Source organism: Cricetulus griseus, chromosome 4, assembly GCF_003668045.3.
Source record: "Cricetulus griseus strain 17A/GY chromosome 4, alternate assembly CriGri-PICRH-1.0, whole genome shotgun sequence".
NCBI classification, from domain to species: domain Eukaryota; kingdom Metazoa; phylum Chordata; class Mammalia; order Rodentia; family Cricetidae; genus Cricetulus; species Cricetulus griseus.
Genome location: NC_048597.1, coordinates 227,036,162 through 227,053,793, shown reverse-complemented (window position 1 = coordinate 227,053,793; position 17,632 = coordinate 227,036,162). Strand labels below are relative to the sequence as shown.

The 17,632-nt window shown below is 52.0% G+C and overlaps 1 protein-coding gene across 1 annotated transcript in view; it reads right to left on the bottom strand.

The window, feature by feature from the left end:
* Ttc21a (tetratricopeptide repeat domain 21A) overlaps nt 1–17,632 on the bottom strand; it is a 31,896-nt gene that overhangs the window by 6,591 nt on the left and 7,673 nt on the right. Inside the window, exons 6-19 of the mRNA XM_027415384.2 lie at nt 16,908–17,065; nt 15,100–15,184; nt 12,945–13,043; nt 11,521–11,713; nt 8,824–8,921; nt 8,473–8,673; nt 7,416–7,545; nt 5,859–6,016; nt 5,450–5,665; nt 3,453–3,691; nt 2,538–2,610; nt 2,324–2,434; nt 1,877–2,018; nt 1,635–1,741 (exon numbers count right to left, since the gene is read on the bottom strand). Of these exons, the coding sequence (XP_027271185.1) occupies nt 1,635–1,741; nt 1,877–2,018; nt 2,324–2,434; nt 2,538–2,610; nt 3,453–3,691; nt 5,450–5,665; nt 5,859–6,016; nt 7,416–7,545; nt 8,473–8,673; nt 8,824–8,921; nt 11,521–11,713; nt 12,945–13,043; nt 15,100–15,184; nt 16,908–17,065 (2,010 nt within the window). The remainder of the gene's footprint in view (nt 1–1,634; nt 1,742–1,876; nt 2,019–2,323; nt 2,435–2,537; nt 2,611–3,452; nt 3,692–5,449; nt 5,666–5,858; nt 6,017–7,415; nt 7,546–8,472; nt 8,674–8,823; nt 8,922–11,520; nt 11,714–12,944; nt 13,044–15,099; nt 15,185–16,907; nt 17,066–17,632) is intronic.

Genomic DNA, 17,632 nt, shown 5'->3' with positions numbered 1-17,632 from the left:
TAAAATTGTGTTAAATAGAGCCAGTTGGTGATGGTGCACTCCTCTAATCCCAGCACTCAGGGGGCAGAGCTCAGGTGGATCTCTGAGTTTGAGGCCAGCCTGGTCTAAAGAGTGTGTTCCAGGACAGACAGGAAACCTTGTCTTGAAAAAAAAAAAAGTTGCATTGACTGTACCTAACTGACTGAGCATCAAAGCTTAGCAAGAAGAATATTACAGAGTATTGGGTGAGCCTGAGAGGGAGTGGCCAATCGGAAGTTGCTGCTCACTGCCGCTGCTAGCCTCTCCAAAGTAGTATAGAGCCATATATCTCTAGCCCAGGAAAAGTAAAAATTCAGAGCTCAAAGTTCAGTTCCTATTTAATGCATACCGTTTTCACAATATTGAAAAGTTCTAGAACTCTAAGACAAATCACCTTAAGTTGTAAACATCTGTACTTAGCTTTGTGCTTAAGTCTCCATGTCTTTGAGCTTTAACAATTAGACAGGAATGTCACAGTGGTTAGCTCAAAGAACCACCGTGAAAATTTAATAAGAGAGCAGAGAAATCAGATATCATAATGCTTACCTAGATACCAGCTCTCGGCAGGCTCTCGGTAGGAGGACCACCGTAAGGCCAGCCTGGGCTACATAGTGAGTGAGTGCTAGTCTAGCCTGGTAAACATAGTAAGACCCTCTGAAAAGGAAGGAAGCAAAGTAGGTACTGAGCCAGGGAGAGCAGAAGGAAGGATCAGGGTTGGGGGAGGAGGGTGGAGGGTCAAACAAAGGTAACATAGAGCTCTCAATGCAGAGAGCTGCTGCCATTGTCACATGGTCAGCCTCCGTAAGGACAAAGTCACTATTGCCTGGCTCTCCTCAGCCCATCCTGGCCCAGTATTCTCAGATGGGCTGTCACTGATGAACAAAGATGTGGAGTGAGTAGAAGGTGATGGGCCTCTCTTGAGGAAGGTCTGCACCCTCGCACACCCATGTGTAAGGATTCAGGCATGATGCTGGCCTGCCCTGTCACCTGGCAGAATGCACTCAGGCAGTGCCCTGGTCAGCCCAGGGTTCCATGAGTACAGTCTGCACGCAGGTGCAAAGGACCCCTTTAAAAGACAGACCCCGCCCACTTATGCTCTCTTTTCCAGCTCTCTTTGCCTGTTCCTCTCTTTCCTCCTCTTTTCCTATTCTCTTTCCTGCTGTTCCCCTGTCTCCCTCTTCTCCTCTGTCCTCTCTCTGTCTCCGTCTCTCTTTACCTCTTTCCTTCCCCCCTTCCTCCCCTTTCTTTCTTTCTTTCTTTCTTTTTTTTTTTTATTTTCGAGACAGGGTTTTTCTGTGTAGCTTTGGAGCCTATCCTGGCACTCGCTCTGGAGACCAGGCTGGCCTCGAACTCACAGAGATCTGCCTGCCTCTGCCTCCCGAGTGCTGGGATTAAAGGCGTGTGCCACCAACGCCCAGCCCTTCCTCCCCTTTCTAATAAAACTCCTCACTTAAGCTCTGTCTGCCTGGCGTGCTTCTTCCTCTGCTTCAGTCACCCTCGCCTGCCATGGAGTCTGCCTAGGTCCCCCACGCAAGGTTCCCCCTCAAGCTTTCTCCTAACACCATGAGCCCAACTCCCTTCCTCCTGACAACTGGCAAAGACCTTGGGTCACTTACCTGGTTCAGTGTTTCAACCACATCCTCTTTTTTATGGTTCTTGTAAACCTTTGCCAGCAGAACCAAGCACTTGACCTCATTCATCATGGATGGGATGTCCTTGACCCCTAGAGAAAGATGCCAGTCATCATAGTCCAGCCCCTGGGTAATGGGGAAAGCTGGGTTCAGGTCCCCAGCTGATGTGGGAGGGTCAAGGGGGAGGGGACACAGCGAGGTAGGAGTGAGTTCAGATACCACCTCACCTGAGGAGTCTCGTTCCAAGGCCTGCTTCAGTACCTTCTCTGCTTTGTGGTATTTCTTCAGTTTCAGGAGCAGCTCGGCCAGCTCGCAGCACAGGAAGTCCTGCCCACTGATCTTCTGGGCCGCCTCATAGTAATTAATGGCCTAGGTGCAAACAGGAAATATTGACCTCAGTTTGTCTGTGCATGGGGGTGACTGACAACACGTCCCTTCAGCAGCCCCTTAGCACACAGATGCCCAAAGCGAATGTCCCACCCCCACCTCCTCACTGGGCTTAGGTGAAGCATGCAGGGTGACACTACAGACTGGCTGGGCTCACCACTGGTCACACTCTCAGCAGGAAGCTGGAGAGAGCAAGGGAGACACTGTCCCTTCCTATCCTGACCCCCCAACTCATGAGCCTTCTTGCTCTTTCCCTGCATGGCTGGCCCTCCCCAGGGCAGCCTCACCTTGGAGTACTGGTGCGTCTTCATGTAGGCTTGTCCGATCCTGCTGACCAAGATGGCGTCGTGAGGGTTCTTTCTGTAGGCCTCGTCATATACCTCCAGGGCCTTCTCAGGCTGGTGGGGAGAGCAAGGGGTGGTGTCTTTCTCTTCTCTCACTGGGGAAGCGATCCTGGGTTGAGTTAGTAAGGCCCACAGGCTCCCTGGCTCCCCCACTCACCTCCTGAATGCTCATGAACGCGTCACCCAGGAGCAGGCTGCTGTGGGGGCCAGGCAGATGTTCACAGAGCTCCCTACAGGAGAAGTCAACCATCTCTCTCAGGCCTGGGCCTGGCGAGGGTCCACCCATTGGTCATTCTCGAGTCCTGGAGTTCCTGGGGACCACCCCAGCTCTCCCCTCTTCACCCTCCCATCTTCTCCTGGGCAGTCACACTGTTTTGCATGTTTGCTTGTTTGGGTTTGGTTGTTTTTTAGACAGCATCCATATCTCAGGCTGGTTATGAACTCCCGATCCTCTAGTTTCCACCTCCCCAGTACCGGGATTACGGTGGTGGCCTCCGTGCCTGGTTTTATGTCACACTGAAGACTGAACACACGGGTCTAATGGAACGCTAAGCAAACACTCCATAACGGGGCTTCACTCCTTATTCCTGAGACGCTGTGCTGGAACCCAGGTCGTGTATATGTCTAGCAAGCACACGACCACTGAGCCCCACCCCAGCCCACACTGCTCCTCTGAAAGTGCACTCTGGACACCTTACCCTGTTGGTCAGTTTCTACCCTCCCAGGTCACCAACCCCCAAACTGCCTAGTTTCTCCCAGAGAAAGGGGCCGGGAAGGGCCTCTCCAGGTTCCAACACTGAATCCTAGGAGACAGAGGGATGGGGCTTCTGACTTCTGCTCTTTTTCCTCACCCACCCTACACGGATCACCCCTGAGGCGCTGCGCCAAGGGCCAGGGTGTGAAGGTGTTCTCATGACTCCTTTGGCATCAGAGCTGGGATCTGAGCCTATGTGCTACCGCCATAAGGTAAGCCACACAGCGCAGGGGTGCAGAGGAAGGGCAGGTGGTAGGGCTGAGGGTCCTCAGAAGTCAGCCCGAGGAATGGGCGCCGCCTCCTGCAGGCGGAGCTTACATGTAGCAGCCGATGTAGAGGCGCACGTCCTTGCGGATGTTCAGGTAGATGCTGGCCGTCTTCTCCTTGGCTTCTGTGTAGCAGGGCTGCTTGGGTGTGATGCCTCTCAGCATGCTCAGAGCCAGGTCTACGTTGCCTTTGCTCAGAGCCAGGTCCACATTGGCAATCGTGATGCGCACCTCCTCGGGCGTGCCGCTGAACTCATTGATGGCGTCCTGCATGACCTTGGTGGCCTCGTGCTGCAGTGTGGAGACCACACGGACCCTCTCTTTGGTATTATCTGGTACAGGTGAGCCCTGGACATTTAGACCACATTTCCCACGCTTTTCCCACCCCAACCTGGGAGCGTGTGTGTGTGTGTGTGTGTGTGTGTGTGTGTGTGTGTGTGTGTGTGTGTGTGTGTGCTCCTGTGCCAAGATGGCATACAGCCACCTGTGGAGCAGCCCAGGGGGCAGTGACTGGTCATTAGTGACTGTCACCAGTGTACCTCCTCTAACAGGACAGCTCATCCCACTGCACCCTTCCCGCAGGAGGTTAGCCGGGAGGCCCAGCCATGAGGATGAACACCTGCAATGCTGACCCTTGAGAGGCTGAGGCAGGAGAAACATGAGTTTTCTGCCCATCTGGACTACATAGACAGTGTCCAAAAAAAAAAAAAAAAAAAAAAAAAAAAAAAAAAAAAACAAACAAACAAAACCTAATGAAGGGTTCATGAGATGGCTCAGCAGGTAAAGGTGCTGCTGCTAAGTTCAATCCCCAGGACGGGTACAGTGGAAGGAGGGAGCCAACTCCTGTAATTAATTTGTCCCCTGACCTCCACGGATGCATGTACACATGCAGACCTACATGCTCACACATGCATATACACAAAATAAATGGATGTGATTAATTTTAAAATTAAAAAAACAAAACAAAACCAAAACCAAAACCAAGCAAACAAAAAACCAAATCAAACAACCAAATACCCTGGATCCCTAAACTCAAACCCTCAAAGTGCTAGACTGGAGTAACAACACTCTTTTTGGCACTACTCTCCCAGAGTATAGCCTGCCCTGAGCTGCTGGAAGCTCCTCCTCTGGGAGCACCTTTGCAGTACGTAGGCTCCCTCCCGGCCCCTATCTTTGTCTGGCTATAGAACTGATTTTTCAGTTTATGCTCTTTCTGACTCTGAGTCCAGGATGGACAGAAGCAGAGAGGTGCTGCACTGAGGACCCCATCCGAAGTCCTGACCTCCTGTGATTTAGAGCTGGCCGCCCTAAGGATGTCCCTGTGCTGGGGGGGGGGGAGGGAGGGGGGTGTCTCACTCCCTCCCCAGCCCCAATCCCCTACCTTCTGTCCCCAGTGGGAACATCTGGGCTTGTTGTCCTTCACCCAGCTCCCTTCCTGGTGCCTGACATACCGACTCGTGGCTTTAGGAATGACTGGCTATCTGCTGACTTTGGAAGGGGCAGCTCCTGGTTCTGCATAGACAGAGTATCCACCTCTGCTTGTTCCAGGACAGCCAGGGCTACGTAAAAGACTCCATCTCAACCAAAGCAAACCAACAAGCAAAAAGGGCTCAAATCATAGCCCAAGTGAAGTTGGGGCAAAATAAGAGCTGGGCTCCCAAGCTGATCTCCTGGGGGGCCTCCAGAGCTTTGCTCCCAGCCCAGGGGATGGGAGCAAAGCGTTTCTTTGTGGTGTGTCTGTGTTTGGTGTGTTGTGGTGTGTGTGTGTGTGTGTGTGTGTGTGTGTGTGTGTGTGTGTGTGTTCCCATTGGGGGGAGGAGGCAAGTGTGTGTAGATGCACACTCATGTTTGCATGAGGAGAGAAGATGTTGACACTGGGTATCTCTCTCAGTTGTTCTCCACTCTACTCATCGAGGCAGGCCTCTCTCACTGAACCTAATACTCAGATGTATTGTAGGTTCTGGCGTTTCGAACTCTAGTCCTGATGCTCTCACAGCAAGCTCTTTATTCACTGACCTAATTTCCAGCCCCATGCCAGGCATTTCTCACCAGCTCCCCATTCAGTCGGAGGGCCTCTACTAGCTCCAGCAGGATTGACGCCCGCTCGCTGGGCTGAACGGAAGGGCCTCGGGGCTTCCTGCTGTCTTCTGCCTTTATGGTGGGTAGCTTTATGATCATTTTCAAGGTCTTTATGGCCTCAGCATATTCACCAGTCTTGTTGAGGGCCTTGGCTTTGATGAAGTGGTAGAGGGGGTGGTCTCGGACCTAAGAGAGGCAGAGCAGAGCTGGGGGTGAGCTCACAGCCTGGGGAGCTTCTCCCGGGGGGCCAATGAGGCTGCCCTGCCTGTGGGTTAGCAAAGGGTGGGGGGGGTTTCCTATGCCTTTTTGTGCTCCCCCTGCCCCAGCAATGGTCTGGAAAGGAGTATGGGATGGACCACACAGTGTAGACGGCTCCCACCTGGAAGTTGTGGCTGACACCCAGCTCTAGACAATGGGAACACATGGCAAAGTTGCCCTGAGCCAGGTAGATCTGGGACATGAGGAGGTGGGCGTCTACAAAGTTGGGGTCCAGCTCCAGGCAGCGCTGCAGGGTGCTCTGGGCATTCTCCAGCTCCCCTAGGAACACAAAAGCAAAGTCTATATCCAGGGGTCTTCAGGAGCCCCCAGACCCAACGAGTAAGGGAGAATGGATTTCACACGTTGTACAGAAATCTCCATAAAATGTTGGCATTTTGTCCAGTTTTAAAGTGTGTGTGTGTGTGTGTGTGTGTGCCTGTGCGTGCGCGTGCATACGAGAAAGAGAGAGAAAGTATGATGTGTGCATGAGTATGTGCATACCAGATGATACCCAGTGTCATTCCTCAGGGACCATTCACCTTGTGTAGAGACAGAGTCAGTCTCTCTGGCTTGGAGCTCACTCACCACATAGGCTAAGCTGGCCAGCCAGCCAGCCCTGGGGTTCCACCTGTCCCTGTCTGTCACTCTGGCACTAGGATTACAAGCATGGGATCAAACTTAGGTCCTGGAGCTTGCAAAGAAAGCACTTTAATGTCTGAGCTCTTGCTCTGCCTTGCAACACCTGCTAAAGTCTGAATAGACTTATGTCTTCATTTAAACCCAAGGCATTGGAGGCCTGAACCTCCTGACATGAGGAGACTTGGGGGCCTCTCCGAACCCAGGCAGGCAGTCCTGGTTTGATAGTGGCACTTAATGCTAGGGTGCAGAGGGCTGGGAGGGGCACTTCCTCCTTCTGTAGCCAGGCCTCTCCATAGCTGTTGCCAGCACCCTGAGGTTGGGATACATCTCTTTTGGGTCCCAAACTCCCTCATCTTTTCTTGTATTCTGCGAAAAGGAAGAAGTCACCATGGCAACCTAACCCCCTGGAGACCTAGCTTTAGTCCTTACCCTGCTGGTAGCTACCAGTGCCTCTGGGGCAGTCCTTCCTCCCTGGCCTTGAACCCAGGAGACCTGAAAATTATGAGTGAACTTGGCACAGAGGAGCCTTGAGGATAAAGACTTAGGAGCCCTCAGATGAGTGAAGGCCCTCAGTGTAGAGCCAACTAGAGGCATGAAAACAGTCTGTTCTGCAGCAAGAAGATTGGTGCTTCAGGGGAGGGCTGTGCCTCAGAGAGAGCACCTGGGTAGCCATGGAATGTTCTCTCTCTCTCTCTCTCTCTCTCTCTCTCTCTCTCTCTCTCTCTCTCTTTCTCTCTCCCCCTCCCCCGGGTGCCTGAACTGTGACATGGGAGGGAGGAACTGGCAGGCCTGGCTGTGGCCTCGGTGAAAGCCTCACGATCCAGGACCTCGTGGACACACTCTTCCTATATCACACGTCCTTGCAGTTCCTCCACATGGTGTTCTGTGCATGTCCATATGTATGCAGGGGTGTGTGTGTGTGTGTGTGTGTGTGTGTGTGTGTGTGTGTGTGAGACAGGAAAAGGATCCCAGGCAAGGATCCGTGGATATAGCCTAGGGCAGAAGCTCCACCAGGTGTTTGCTAGGATTTGCTGCTCACCTGAGAGAAACTTGACCTGAGCTGTCACAAACAGTGGGTCCAACATGCCCGGGGCCACCTTCACCACAGGACTCAAGATCATAGAGACTTGTTTGAGAAGCGGAGACAGGAGCTGGCCAGGTGACCGAGGCTGTGGGAACATCAGGGGCTAAAATGTGTGTTTTGCATTTTTTCTTCTCCTACCTCCTCCTCTTCCTAGTCCACCCCACCCCCACCCCAGACAGGGTCCCCTGACGGCCTCAGATTCCCTATGCAGCCAAGGATGATCTTGAACTTTTTTTTTTTTAATTTTAATTTAACTTTATTTGATGTGCATTAGTGTGAGGGTGTCAGATCCCCTGGAACTGGAGACAGTTGTGAGCTGCCATGTGGGTGCTGGGAATTCACACACACACACACACACACACACACACACACACACACACACACACACACACGCCGTCCTCTGGAAGAGCAGCCAGTGATCTTAGCAGCAGAGCCGTCTCTCCAGCTCAGATCTTGAACTTCTAACCCTCCTTCCTCTACCTCCTGAGTGCTGGGATTACAGCTCGTGTCAGGATATGGACGGGGCATGGCCTCTGTGCTGCCCACCCAAATACGGTCCCTGTACCACAGCTTCAGAAAGGCCTGGGAGCTGGTGAAAGCAAGGACGCTTTGAGTTGCACCTAGGACATCCAGCTCTGACCCAGGACAGCCTCTGAGGTGGTCAGGCTTCAGCCTGCTCCAATTTGGAAAGCCCTGGGGCTGGGGCAGCACCTGTAACTGGGTGTGGGGGCAAACACCTGTAATCCCAGCTCCCAGGCGGGAGGACCAGGAGTTCAAAGGTCATCCCTGGCTATGTAGGAAGTGAGAGACTAACCTGGGCTACAGGAGACCCTGTCTCAAAAACAAGACAACAAAACAAATACCACAAAAACACTAGATCCCTGGTCGTTTGCTCACAGGTCAGTCTGGCGTGGTGGCTGGCCACCTAAAGCCCTTGTTTCCGTTCCTTTGTGTGGCAACCAACCACACTTGTGCTTTAGGCCCCTGCCACGAAGATGGGTCGCCCCCTAACCTGCTTGGGGCAGAAATGCAGATACTCCTTGGCAATGCAGACCAGAAAGAGGGGGTCCAGTTTTTCAAAGTATTCGGGGCCCAGGGCCAGGCCCTGCATGTTGGAGAAGTGCAGCTCCACTGACTCCTTCAGGAGCGCGGTGGCCTCTTGCTCTAGCTTTTGCTTCTTAGATGCCACGAGGGCTTGCAGGAAAACCAGCACCTGTGCAAGAGAGGCTTGGGGTTCAGAACCTAGGCCAGCCGGCCGGGAAGCCGAGGCTGGCCCGGGAGCCCAGGCTGACCGGAGCAGAGAGGTGGCCCTCTGCTGGAGACTCCACCCACCGGGGAGCCGTCCTTGTCCGTTAGTTCTGACCTCAGACTTCCCAAGGGACTGCTGCACCTCCCTGAGGAACTCCAGCTGGTGCGCAGCCTCGTCCAGCTGGCCCTGTAAGATCTGGCACCAGATGCTCCCTGTAGATGGGAAAGAATGAAGCTTGGGCAAGCAGACAGCAGAGCCGGCAGCCCCGCCCCGCCCCGCCCAGCCGATCTCGGGTGGGACTGAGACTCGAAGGAGGGACCCAGGCAGTCGGTCTTCTCAAACTGAAGGAGTGAGGTGTGCGTGTGGCAAAGAGCTGAAACAAAGCACAAAGACAGTTATCCCCCAATCCTGTGTTGGCTTCAACAATGGCTCCTGGGATAACCACCATTAACAACTTGGGGATCTAACCCTCCAAACACCTCTCTAAGTATTTGTTATTAATGTGCACCCAGCAATATGCAACTCAAAGATCTACGTCTGGGCGGTCAGGCCTGCACGAAGCCCCGGGCTCAACTTCCTAGCATGGCGACAAACGGAACTGTGTATATGTATGCACACGCGTGAGCATGTGTGCCCTCTTGCACATGTGAGAGTCAGCTCACTCCTAAGTGGGTCCTGGAGGCTGAACCCAGGCCACCAGGCTTGCGGGAGGACTCTTTATATACTCAGCCGTCTTGTCATCCCGGACAGGAGTCAATCCTCACCAATCTAAAATGTAAAAGGAGGGGCTGAAGAGAGGCTCAGCTGTAAGAGCACTGGCTGCTCCCACAGAAGACCTGAGGTAGGTTCCCAGCCGTCATGACAGAGGACTCACAACTGCCTGCTGCTCCAGCTCCAGGAGATCCAACACCCTGCTCTGACCTCTGTGGAGGTGCTCACACACACACACACACACTCTCTCTCTCACACTCACCCCCCCACACACATGTATACACACAATGCCAAAGGAACAAATGAATGCATTCTAATCCACGTTCTCTTGAATATTAGGGAGAATGCACATAGTTTTCTTTTCTTTTCTTTTCTTTTCTTTTTTTTTCTGTTTCTTTTAGAAACACGGTTTCTCCGTAGCTCTGGAGCCTGTCCTGGAACTTGTTCTGGAGACCAGGCTGGCCTCGAACTCACAGAGATCCTCCTGCCTTTGCCTCTCGAGTGCTGGGATTAAAGGCATGGGACACCAACGCCCGGAGAGAATGAACATATTTTTATGTTTTTAAATTAGTGACTTTTTTTGGGCTGGAGAGATGGCTCAGAGGTTAAGAGCACTGACTGCTCTTCCAGAGGTCCTGAGTTCAATTCCCAGCAACCACATGGTGGCTCACAACCATCCGTTATGAGATCTGGTGCCCTCTTGTGGTGTGCAGATATACATGGAAGCAGAATGTTGTATACATAATAAATAAAATCTTTTAAAAAAATTAGTGACTTTTTAATTACATCGTGAATTTCCTATTTGTGGCCCCCCCTGCTTTTCTTTTGGGGTGACTATTTTTCTTTTATGGTGGTAGTGTACTGGGGATTTCCGGCCTTACACATGCCATGGCAAACAGTAAGCTATGTCTGCCTATTTCTTTTTATAGACTAGGGTAATTAACTTGTTTTTAATCATTATTTTGGAGACAGTGTCTCATGTAGCTCAAGCTGGCCTCCAAATCTTTACTAGCTGGGGATAACCTTGAACTCTTGATCCTCTGGCTTCCTCCTCCTGCTGCTGGGATGACAGGTGCACACCTACACCCAGCAGATCCAGCCCTTTACTTAAGGGACATAATAGAGTCTTCAAATACAGAAGAAGCCAGGAGTTGGTGGCACATGCCTTTAATCCCAGCACTCAGGAGGCAGAGGCAGGTGGATCTCTGTGAGTTCGAGGCCAGCCTGGTCTCCAGAGCGAGTGCCAGGATAGACTCCAAAGCTACACAGAGAAACCCTGTCTCGAAAAAAAAAAATACAGAAGTCCCAGGCTCTCTGGGGCCTTAACTTTGTTCCTCAGAGGTCCCCTAGTTTGCATGACCCACTGGACACTACCCTCCCCTCCCCGCCCCCAACACACACACTGCTTGCAGACCCAGGGGCACCAAGACAAAGTCTAACAGTGACAGGTCTTCTAAGCCAAGGCCAGCACAAGCCCCTGCCTCCCCCTTCAGGTCAACTGAGATGGGGACTCCAACCTGTGAGTGAAGGAAGAGGTCACGTGACACTTACACAAAGGAAGTATCAGGACTAACAGGAACAGGAACCTTTCATCTCAGAGAGCCTTCCCCAGGGGCTTCTCAGCTCCAGATCCTCACGGGGAGTCAGGACTGTGTGTGTGTGTGTGTGTGTGTGTATCTGTGTATATATATGTGTGTGTATCTGTATGTATGTATGTATGTGTGTGTGTATTTGTGTGTGTATGTATGTGTGTGTATATTTGTGTGTATTTGTGTGTATATGTGTGTGTGTATAGTCTGGATGTGCATAGAGGCTGTGTGTGTGTTGGGGGGGTGTTGAGGATATCTTCATTTTTGGCCTGTAGGGACTGAGAAGGGGCAGGGCCACCAGAATGAGCACTGACCTGCCTATCTTCTGTTGATGTAGAGTATGGGGGCTGCAGCCATGACATGGATCAGTCCTGGGCCTTCCATCTAAACTGTGGCTTCACCAGGAGACCCCGTATAGTACAGTACCCCCCTAAACTCACACACGACCTGGAGAGAATGCTCCCAGGCTGGCAGAGGACACCACCCTGCTCCTCTCCCGGCCTGCAGAGACCTGCCAAGGCAGACAGCCTGTTCTCCTCCAACTTCATGGCCTCCTTGTACCACAGGCTCGCTTCCTTTACTTGCTGCTGTAGGATGAAGAGGTAGCCCAGCTCTGTGGCCACAGCAGCACAGGAGGGTGTGGCCATGAAGATGCGCTCCAGGAAGCCGCTCACTAGCCGCTGGACGGCCTGGTGCCTCCCGCACTGCAAAGGGTGGACACACAGAAAGAGTCTAGTTAGCCCAAGCTGCCTGCATGAGGATACCTCAGAAGTGAGGGCATTTCAGGAGAGCTGGGAAGGCCGCAAAGAGCCCAAGAGAAACCTGGGATGTCTATCTGGGAAGCTGGATGTATGTAGTTGGCTATCCATCTCCTGAGGAACCTGCTTCCAACCATAGGGTCCTCCAGACACATCCTTGGCCAGCCATTTTTTTGTTTTGTTTTGGTTTGGTTCTTTGAGACAGGGCTTCTCTGTGTAGTCCTGGCTGTTCTGGAACTTTCTCCGTAGACAAGGCTGGCCTTGAACTCACAGAGACCCACTTGCCTCTGCTTCCTGAGTACTGAGATTAAAGGTGTGCGTCACCACGGCCTAGCAGTAACTAGGTTGCTTTGTTTTTTTGTGACAAGGTCTCATGTAGCCCAGGCTGGCCTTTAACTTGCTATGTAGCCAAGGCTGGCCTTGAACTCCTGATCCTCTTGTCTCTACCCGGAGTGCTGTGATCACAGGTATGCGTCACCACTCCCAACTTCTTACCAGAAGGTGGGGTTTTGTTTTGTGGGGGATTTTTGTTTGTTTTTATTTTTACTTTTTTAATGTAAAGCTTGTTGGAAAGATACTGGAGTTTGGTGATGGGGAGTGGCTGTGATGAGCCATGTCCCATGCCACATGAAGATAAAACTGAGAAACTCAGACACACAGGGAGGACATGGGGACAGTCACCCAGCAGCGCTTAGGAACCCCATTCTGTCCCCTGCATTCCAGGTTGGCGTCACTCTTAGCTTTTCCTGTAAACCTTTCCTGGAGTGAACGTTCTTTCAAAAGACAGATTCTTTGGCAGCTTTGTCTGTTTGGACCTCTGATGCCAGAAGTCCAGGTGGAAAACTATGGATACTGGATCGGGGCTGGCATGATTCTGCACAGCAGGGGTGGTGGCACCTTCTCCCCTGGTAGAGCCACCACCCTAAAAGCACTGCAGACCCCATCTCCCTAGTCACCATAGCAACCTCCATGGGGTACCGTGGTGGAGGACACATGGCCACGTCAGGTCTCTATTCTCAGCCAGAGAAGGGCATAGGTCACAGGAACAGGTGACCCAGGCAGAAGGTCCAGGTGTGAGCTGGAGGGTGAAGAGGAGGGGCTGGGTGCTCAGGGCACAGAGGGAAGCCAAGGACTTCCCATGGGGGGCGTGGTCAGAAACTGGGTGCTGCCTACTTACTAGTCTGCTGACTACAACAATCTTCTTAAGGTGGAGGCTGGGATTCTGGGGTTCACCAGTCTCTAGCGCCTTGATTAGACTTCTGACATGATCGGTAGCCTGCAGAGACAGAACAGGCAATATGGAGGGCTGGGGACGTAGCTTAGGTGATGGACTGCTTGCCTAGCATGCTGGAAGCCCTGAGCTCCACAGTGTAAAACCCAGCATGGTGGTGCATGCCTGTAATCCCAGCACTCAGGAGAGAGAGGCGGGGGACCAAGGACATACTCACTACACAAGAAGTTCCAGATCTTGCCTACAAATGGATCAAAGCAAAACTGAACCCCCCCTCCCAATGCAAAACCGGAGGTGGGCAGGACTTTTCAATCAATGCCGGCTGCCCATTAGTTGGGAGATTTTGGCCGCTTCTCACTCTGCTCTGGTGCCACCCTCCAAGATTTAGCCTTGCTTGTCCCTGTGTCTAATGACAGAGGCATCAGAACTGCTTCAAAACCCCACAGGTGGAGCCTGAAGGAACAGTATTCCCTCCAGGGATGACCCTGGGCCTTTGTCCTGAGTGTGCGAGGAAGCTGCCCTGCCAGTCCCACCAAGGCAGAGGCCATTGTTATAAATGGCCTCATGAGACCACACTGGGTACCCTTAAGTCCCTGCCTGCAGCCTGTAGCAGGCAAGTCCTCAGCTCTATCCTGACATGTATGTCATGGGGCACCTATCACTGTAAGTGAATGGTGCTGTCTCTCCCCCCCCCCCACTCCACAGCAGAGGAAGGGTTAGAAAGTGTGGGGTGGGGCTGGAGAGATGGCTCAGAGGTTAAGAGCACTGACTGCTCTTCCAGAGGTCCTGAGTTCAATTCCCAGCAACCACGTGGTGGCTCACAACCATCTGTTATGAGACCTGGTGCCCTCTTCTGGTGTGCAGATATACATGGAAACAGAATGTTGTATACATAATAAATAAATAAATCTTAAAAAAAGTCTGGGGTCACCTGGCCACCCAGCCACCTGATTCTGAGGCTGCCGTTGTGCACTTGACTCTCTTGCCCATACCCCAGCTAGTTGTGCACTTGACTCTCTTGCCCATACCCCAGCTAGGGCCAGGGAAGCTGGAGTTCTCAGCTGCAAAGCCTTGTCAAAAGAGAAGCCCAGGGGTCAGCGAGAGAGCTCAGTGGGAAAGCCTCCCATCCTGAGTTCTATCCTTGGGACCCACGTGGTGGAGGAGGAGGTTGAAAGTCCTGAAGATTGTCCTCCGACCTCCACCCATTGCTCCCCCTCCCCCTCCCCTACCCCCAGCACAGGTCAAGCGGACAGGGGAGAGGGGGCGGGGCCCAGCTGGGTCTGCTCTCCTCAGCAAGGCAGCTGGGGCACACACCAGGGCCTGAGGTGGGGGTGAAGACGGGCACGAGGTGCTGACCCGGCCTTCAGGATGACCCTGCTGGTGACAGGCTTGACGAAGGCCTGTCCAGGAGTAGAAACACATCTGTGGTCCTGTCCCCCAGAGACAGTGCCAGGGCCCTTTTCCAGGGGTTTTCCCGGGTACGGACTGTTCCTCTATGTCACCCAGCCCAGAAACCCACCATCTCAGAGCTCTGCTGATAGAAGGAACCAGAACTTCCTTCCTCCTGATGTGACCCCTTTAGATTCTGCTTTGCTGGGCCCATCAAAGGGTGGTGGATTCCTGGTTACTCAAAAGGCAAAGCCACGAGGGGGGATGGAGTCAGTGGGTCCCTCTTTGTATCATATCTGTTCAGTGCTCAACTTCTTCTTCTTCTTTTTTTTTTTTTCTTTTTTGGTTTTTTGAGACAGGGTTTCTCTGTAGTTTTGGAGGCTGTCCTGTACCTCGCTCTGCAGACCAGGCTGGCCTTGAACTCCCAGAGATCCGCCTGCCTCTGCCTCCCAAGTGCTGGGATTAAAGGCGTGCGCCACCAACGCCCTGCCTCAATGCTGAACTTCTAAGTCAGCGCCTCTCTCCTTGTCCTTCTCCCTCTCTCTCTTTCTCTCGTTCTCTTTCCCCCCATCTCTGCTTCTCTGTCTATCTCCCTCTGTCTTTTGGAGGGATGGGGTCTTGACCTGAACTCATATAAGAACATCCTCCTCGGCCTCCTGGTATGAAGATGTGTCCCTGGGCCAGCTGCTAAGTCTTGAGGAGACTGACTTACTGTGGCTGTGTTTCCTTCCCTCACAAGCTCATGCACAGTGAGAGTTTGCCACGCGTCAATGTTGCTTTCGTCTTTTTCAAGGATTCTGGAATAGGAAGAGAGGTGACATCAAGGGATGGTGTTCGCAGTGCAGCTAGAGTTGGGATGTTAGAAGCCTTCGCTACCTTTTAACAGCCATTCCTTTTTATTTTTAATTACTTTGTAATTATGTGTATTTGTGTATGCCCGTTTGATCCTCTGAAGCTGACGTTACAGTTATGAACCATCAGATGTAGGTGCTGGGAATTGAACTTGGGTCTTCTAGAAGAGCAGCATGAGTTTTTAACTGCTGAAGCATCTCTCTGGTTCCTCTTTTGCTCTAGCCTTCTCCTCTCCCTCCTCCTCCTTTTTGATACCAGGTTTCATGTTCCCTAGGCTGGCCTTGAATTTGTTATGGACCTCAGGCTTCCACCCTCAGAGGGCTGGGATTGCAGGTATGTCCCCCCTCACTTAGCTCAGGGTCACTCAGGGATTAAAGGCCTGGGCCACCACTGCCTGTTGACAAGGAGACTTCTTCCTATTTATCAATGCTCAGCCTTATCTTAGCTCTGATTTTAATCTGTTTCTCTATCTATATTTTGCCTGGGTTTTTTTTTTTTTTTATCTTTCTTTGTTTCTGTATGTCCTACTTCCTTGACGTGTCCGTTGGTCAGCTGCTGTCTGGCTTCTCGTCCTCTCTTTCTCCCTCGTTCTCTCCTCTCCTCTTCTTAGATTTCTCCTCTACTTATTCTCTCTGTCCACCTGCCCTGCCTGTCCCTCCCCTGCCTAGCCATTGGCCACTCAGCTTTTTATTAGATCAATCAGGTACCTTAGGCAGGAAAGTGAAACAGTAACCCATCTTTACATCTTCAAACAAATGCGGCATAAACAAATGTAACACACCTTTACACAGTTAAGTAATATTCCACAGCATAAACAACTGTAACATAGCCTTGCCCATAGCCTTGCCTAGTCAAAACAACATTCTGCAACACACTCCAGTCAGGACCCAGGACGACACAAGGACGGAATGCTCAGTTGCTGCTCTCACCCCAAGCTGACCCTGTCTCCATTCACAGCTCCTCTGTCTCTTCTTGGCCCCCTCCAGTGAAACCTGAGCCAGAGGCATGAGGACACTGAGTTTAAGTACAGTCTGGGCTTCGTTGTGATACCTTGTCTCAAAAAACAGAAAACCTGAACCTAGAGAGAAGGCTCAGCAGGTGATGCCATTAGAGCAAGCCCAGGGACTTGAGTGGAAGGGGAGAACCAACTCCTGGAAGTTGGCCTCTGACTTCTACACAAACATTCATGATGATGGTGATGATAAATAAACAAATAAAAATTAAAAAGAAAAAGAAAAACCAGGCCAAGTGTGAAGGCTCGCCAGTGCGATTCCAGCACTTGGGAGGCTGAGGCAGGAGGACTGCCATAGGTTTGAGGACGGCCTGGGCTACATGGTGAGTTCCAGGAAAATCTAGACCAGAGTGAGATTCTTTCTCCAACCCAACCCAAACCGAACCACCATGAAAAACAGGCCAGTCATGGTGGCTTAGCCTATGATCATAGTTGCTTGGGAGGCTGAGACAGGAGGGTCAGCCTAGGCTACAGAATGAGTTCAAGGCCAGCCTGGAAACTTAGTGAGAACCTGTCTCAAAACAGAATTTTGAAAGAGCTGAGACTCTGTCTCTGCAGTAGTGTGCTTCAGTGGCTTGAGCAAGGCCCCGGGCTCCCTCCCCAGCAACCCACACTACCTAAAAGGGACGGGGCCTGGCAAGGGGCGCTTCCCTCACCTGTGTGCAGTTTCTATGGTCTGGTCCCAATCTTGCCGAGCCAGGAACAGTCTCATCTTCAGGACTAAGGCCGGCAGAAAGTTCCCTGAGGCCACAGTGACCTGGTTCACCACCTCCAGGGCCCCGGAGAAGTTCTGCTGTGTCATGAAATATGTTGCCTGTGGGGAACCAGAGAGAAGAGCCCCAGCCAGTGATGCAGGGGCAGGTTCAACCCCTGGAGCTGGGCAGTTCAGATCCTGACTGGCCTATAGCCCAAAGGCCCAGAGTTTAACTGTGGGGGCCTACCTGTCAGGTAGCCAGTTGGGAAGCTGTTTTTATTTTTGAGACTGGGGATCATGGTCTCTGCAGCCCAGTGTTAGCCACTGTTTCCCTGGGGTGCCCTGCCAGGAGCTTTGAGAGCCAGAGCAGGACTTCTTAGAGGCTGGGACGCAGCTCAGTTGGCAGAGTGCTTGCCTGGCATGTGTGAGCCCCTGGGTTCAATCCAGGCATGGTAGCTTCCCCCACTCCCTCCTTTCCCTCTGTCATTTAATGATTATGTCGTCATTTTGTAAGGACAGACAGACACACAGAAAGATAGTAAGAGGACAGTTTTCTTCTCTCAAGGTTAGAGCCAATGAGGGTCAAAAGAGAAAAGAAATTCATTCAAATTAAGGTCAGAAAATGCCAAACAGGCAAAGTGTATGCTTCCCTTTTCTTGTGGCCATTAAGCAACTCTAACAAGGGGG